At 49.8% G+C, this 4873-nt stretch overlaps 1 protein-coding gene across 2 annotated transcripts; it reads left to right on the top strand.

The window, feature by feature from the left end:
* MRPL11 (mitochondrial ribosomal protein L11) lies at positions 1-3103 on the top strand. 2 transcript variants are annotated; one of them, XM_026483138.4, is made up of 5 exons: positions 1-224; positions 592-687; positions 1273-1366; positions 1453-1629; positions 2807-2913. In XM_026483138.4, exons 1-4 carry the CDS (start codon positions 102-104, stop codon positions 1614-1616), a joined length of 477 nt encoding a protein of 158 aa, XP_026338923.1. In that variant the 5' UTR covers positions 1-101; the 3' UTR covers positions 1617-1629; positions 2807-2913. The 2 variants fall into 2 exon arrangements, with proteins under 2 accessions (XP_026338923.1, XP_026338922.1); XM_026483137.4 differs by having other exon boundaries at positions 2-224; positions 1453-1612; positions 2807-3103.
* Positions 3104-4873: the final 1770 nt, after the last annotated feature.

The following is a 4873-nucleotide window of genomic DNA, read 5'->3' as shown; positions in this document are numbered from 1 at the left end:
ACCTAATGTGAGGACCCTTGACCTCTGACCCAGGATGGCGGCGCCCGAAGCCGGCGCTTTTGCTGTCGCCCTGAGGTGAACAAAGGCCAGGAACCCCGGTCATGTCGAAGCTGAACCGGGCCACTCGGGCCCTCAGGAAGCCCGAGGCCGGCGGCGTAATCCGGACCATCGTGCGGGCAGGCCAGGCCATGTCCGGGCCCCCACTAGGTCCCATCCTGGGTCAGGTGCACTCGTGGCTGAAACTCGGAGCGGGAGGCGCGGTGGGGTGGGAGCTAGTACGAGAGTGGAGGGTGCGGGCTCCGGAGCCAGGGAGGCCTCGGTTCAAAGCGCGGCTCTGCTACCCACACGCTTTTTGTTTTTGCCTTCGTACCATGGCCTCTTCGAGGCTCGGCTTCCTCGCTCCTTCCTCAACGGGCTGTTGGGAGGATAGAGGGATGATACTTACAAATCATCTGGCGCGTGAAGTGTTACTTGAATCTGGGTAGCAATCTGGGGAGGACGGGAACGTAAGGAAGTGAAGACGAAGGAGGAAACGGAGAGAAGAATCTCCTGGACGTCCTCCCCACACTAACGCCTGCGCTTCCCATCCAGAGAGGTGTTTCCATCAACCAGTTCTGCAAGGAGTTCAACGAGAAGACAAAGGACATCAAAGAAGGCATTCCTTTGCCCACCAAGATTTTTGTGAAGGTGCACAGTCGGGACTCTGATCCTGTTTGGTTTTAAGTTTTTATTTTAATTCCAGTTAGTCAGTATACAGCGTTATATTAGTTTTGGATGTACAATATAGTGATTCAGTAATTCCATACGTCACCCAGTGCTCATTGCAACAAATGCACTCCTTAATCCCCATCACCTTGTGATCCTGTTTATTTTTCTTCCCCCTTATTCTTCTTAGTTCCTGAGGGACTGGTCACGTGGGGTTGCTACTCTGCTTCAAACTTTGGGCGAGAATCTTCCTATTACTGAGTCCCTTTCCCCATTTACACAGTGGAGACTAGGCCATACTTTTTCTGAGCTCAACCTGCCATATTGCAGTTCCTCCCTTTGCCTCTCCATTTCGCTGGGGCTTCTAGAGCAGGGTTGGGCCTGGACAGAGGTGGCAAAGCTGTTAGCTACAGATTTATTTTCCCTGTGGTTTCATGGTCTGTTAGAGGGACACCATTGGAAGATGAGTCAGGGGAAGGGGGAACAGAAGTTAGAGGTTCTCTGGGCTGAGGCAGCAGGGCTTAGGGGAGACAAGAGATATTCTCATATATTTTCTTTCCTATTAAGCCTGACAGGACATTTGAAATCAAAATTGGACAACCCACTGTTTCCTACTTCCTGAAAGCAGCTGCTGGGATTGAGAAGGGGGCCCGGCAGACAGGTAAGTGTCAGGGTGGGCACCCAGGAATCTGGGGGCTCTGGAAGGAAGCAGGGACACCTGAAGGTCTACTTGTTTCTTCCTCCCAGGGAAGGAAGTGGCAGGCCTGGTGACCTTGAAGCATGTGTATGAGATCGCCCGAGTCAAAGCTCAGGATGAGGCCTTCGCCCTGCAGGATGTGCCCCTGTCCTCTGTGGTTCGCTCCATCATTGGCTCTGCCCGTTCTCTGGGCATTCGTGTGGTGAAGGAGTGAGTGTCTTGGGAAGGTACAATGTGAAGGGAGGGCTTGGAAAGTTCTTAACTCTGGGGCAAAGCTGAGAGGGCCCATTACAGTGGGAGGGTCAGCTTCTGAGTCAAGGACCTTAGATTCTTGGGAGTGGGGAGCCTTATTCATTCATTCATTTGGAATATGAGTATTAAGTACTCGTTATGTGTTAGACATTATTGTGGACATTGGAGACAGCTAGGAACAAGCTAGCCATGCTTGGCCGCACTCCTGAGGAGCTCACAGTTCAGAGCTGGAGGCAGATGTGTAAGTGGAGCATTAGGCTGCTGGGTGGTCATTGCTGACAAAAGGTGTCTTGAGAAGAGAGAGTAGAGCTCCTGATTTGGCCTGGTGTGTCAATGAGGACTTCATAGAGGAGGTGACATCTAAGCAGAGACTTGGAAAAGGAGGTCAAGGACTGGGACAAGCATTCCAAGAAGTGGAAGGATCCCTGTGAAGGACAAAAAGTGACAAAGTAAAGCAAAGAAGTGCAGTGTGCTCTGGCATACGGTGCTAGAAGCAGAGTGGGGACTAGGAAGAGAGGTGAGACAGAAGGACCAGTTGGGAAGGCCGAAGGCCATTTCCAGCTGTCTCAAGTTCAGAACTGATCCCGAGGCCAACAGGGGACCCCCTCCTAGAGCTTGAGATGACCTCAAGAATTATTTCTTTGAAGTGCGATGTTGGATGGGAGGGCATCTGGTTCAGACAACAGCAGGGGCAGCACTTGGCCCTTTATGGGCCTTTTGCTACTGATGTCATACCCCATGCTGAGGCCAACGGGGTTGCTTCCCAAGAGCAGTGGGGTTAAGCACGGTACAGGGATAGACTTGACTTTTTGCAAATCTTTACTTTTACTAGGAGTGCAGAGGTGAGTCAGTCTGACCCCCTGCTTGGGGGGAGGCACAGGTGCGCAGCCCGATGACTTCTTTGTACCAAGTATTTGGGGGCCAGAGGAAGGGGCAAAGGGGCAATTAATCTGGACTGGGGTATGGCTGAGATCTCAAAGGACCGGTGGGGCTTTAAGAAGGGGATATAAGGTGGGGGTGGGGGTGCCAAAGGTATGGACGCTGCAGAGTCCAGGGAGGGAGAGAGGGGCTCTGAGACACAGTGGTGCAGGCCCTTGTGAGCTCCCCAGCAGTGACCGGCCACTCACTCACTCTGTTCTTCTGCACCTGCAGCCTCAGCTCAGAAGAGCTGGCAGCTTTCCAGAAGGAGCGAGCCGCATTCCTGGCTGCCCAGAAAGAGGCAGATTTGGAAGCACAAGCAGAAGCTGCCAAGAAGTGACCCCTGTCCCCCACACTCCAAGATTTTGAAGGGAGCAGCTGGAATGGAGGCCAGTTGGAAAAGCTGTACCAGAAGGGTGGAAGGGAGGTGACACCAAGCTGATTATTATTTCCCTGACTTTAAATTATATATTTTTACATTAATGACCATATCAGGAGATCAAGCTTAAATAAACATCCTTTTGTCACCCACCCTTGACTTCTGTCTTTGGACCCGAGGGGAAAAGGACCGATGCCAGTGGTAGCCAACATGGACAGACAGCAGCTGCCCTAAGGAAGTGGGGTCTTCATTCTGCTTCTCATACTGTGTAATCTGTTGCTCAGCCAAGCAGAGCGTCTTGCCCAGTTTTTATTCAGAATCCTGTATGGTCCTCCTCCCCAGGGGTGAGAGGACAGGTGGGGGCCGTGGATGCACCGGCTTAGATGTGTGGAAGCAGCAGAGCTTGTTTGTGCCTCCATCAGAAATCTCCCTTAGCTCTCTGGGACTTATCACCTCCACAGAAACAGACTGCCGTGGGACTAAGTCACAGCCCCAAGCAGAGTTCCCGCACAGAGCCCCTCAGATCCCAGGGGCTACTTCTGCCTCCTCTACTAAGCTGACCCTTGTCCGGAGCAGGTGTTAGCTGAATGTGAACTATTGCAGAGTTCATGGCTGCGGACCCACAGAAGAAGCAAAGCTTCAGTAGGTATCTGCCCAAATTGGGGCCGGTCTTTGGGAAGCCCCTGGCCTTTTGTTTTCCTCATTACCCAGAACATCAAGGATTCCTGTCTTCCAAAAGAAAGGAGGAGATGGGGTAGAAATAAAATTCACATTTACTGAGCGTCTGTTCAGTGTTAGGCACTTTGTTTTACACTGAGATTTGGAAAGTATAGAAAAACACCTACAAGAACTAAAAACCTCGGGGCACCCGGGTGGCTCAGTCATTAGGCATCTGCCTTTGGCTCAGGTCATGATCCCGGGGTCCTGGGATTGAGCTCCACATCGGGCTCCCTGCAGGGGGCCTGATTCTCCCTCTCCCTCTACCTGCTGCTCCCCCTACTTGTGGTCGCTCTCTCTCCGCCAAATAAATAAAAATAAAATCTTAAAAAAAAAAACAATAAACTAAAAACCTCAGGTAATTCCACCACCCAGATGAGACTCCTGACAGTATTTTGGTGTATATCTTTTCTACAGTGTTGCTTTGTGTGTGTATATAAATATGTAAGACTTATAAGTTTATATATAAATATGTAAGACTTTTTTAGAGAGTGTGCATGAGCAGGGGTGGGGGAGGGGCAGAGGGAGAGAGAGAGAGAATCTTTTTTTTTTAAGATTTTATTTATTTGACAGCGAGCACAAGCAGGGGGAGAGGGAGAAGCAGGCTCCCTACTGAGCAGAGAGCCTGATGCGGGGCTCAATCCCAGGACCCTGGGATCATGATCTGAGCCGAAGGCAGATGCTTAACCGACTCAGCCACCCAGGTGCCCCAAGAGTGAAAGAATCTTAAGCAGGCTCCATGTCCAATGCAGAGCCTGTCACAGGACTCACTCTCACAACCCTGAGATCATGATCTGAGCCGAAAACAGGTTGGATGCTTAGCCAACTGAGCCACCCAGACACCCCTATATATAAGACTTCTTAAGAAAACAAACTGGGGTCATACTCTGGATGCTGTTTTGTTCTACTTTTACTTTTTTTAAATATTTATTTATTTTTATTTATTTATTTATTTACTTATTTATTTATTTATTTATTAAGTAAACTCTACACCCAACATGAGGCTCAAACTCAGAACCCTAAGATCAACAGTTGCTCTACCGGCTAAGCCAGCCAGGTCCCCCTATTCTATTTTTACTTTCAACTTGGCAACTATTTAGAACATTTTCTGTTATTATTTTCCTCAAATGATTTTTTTTAAGATTTTATTTATTTATTTCAGTGAGAGCACAAGAGCACAAGCAGAGGGAGAAGCAGGCTACCCA

Source organism: Ursus arctos, unplaced genomic scaffold (assembly GCF_023065955.2).
Source record: "Ursus arctos isolate Adak ecotype North America unplaced genomic scaffold, UrsArc2.0 scaffold_23, whole genome shotgun sequence".
Classification (NCBI taxonomy): domain Eukaryota; kingdom Metazoa; phylum Chordata; class Mammalia; order Carnivora; family Ursidae; genus Ursus; species Ursus arctos.
Note: the sequence above shows the minus strand (reverse complement) of the source record. Positions and strands in the feature narration are given on the sequence as shown.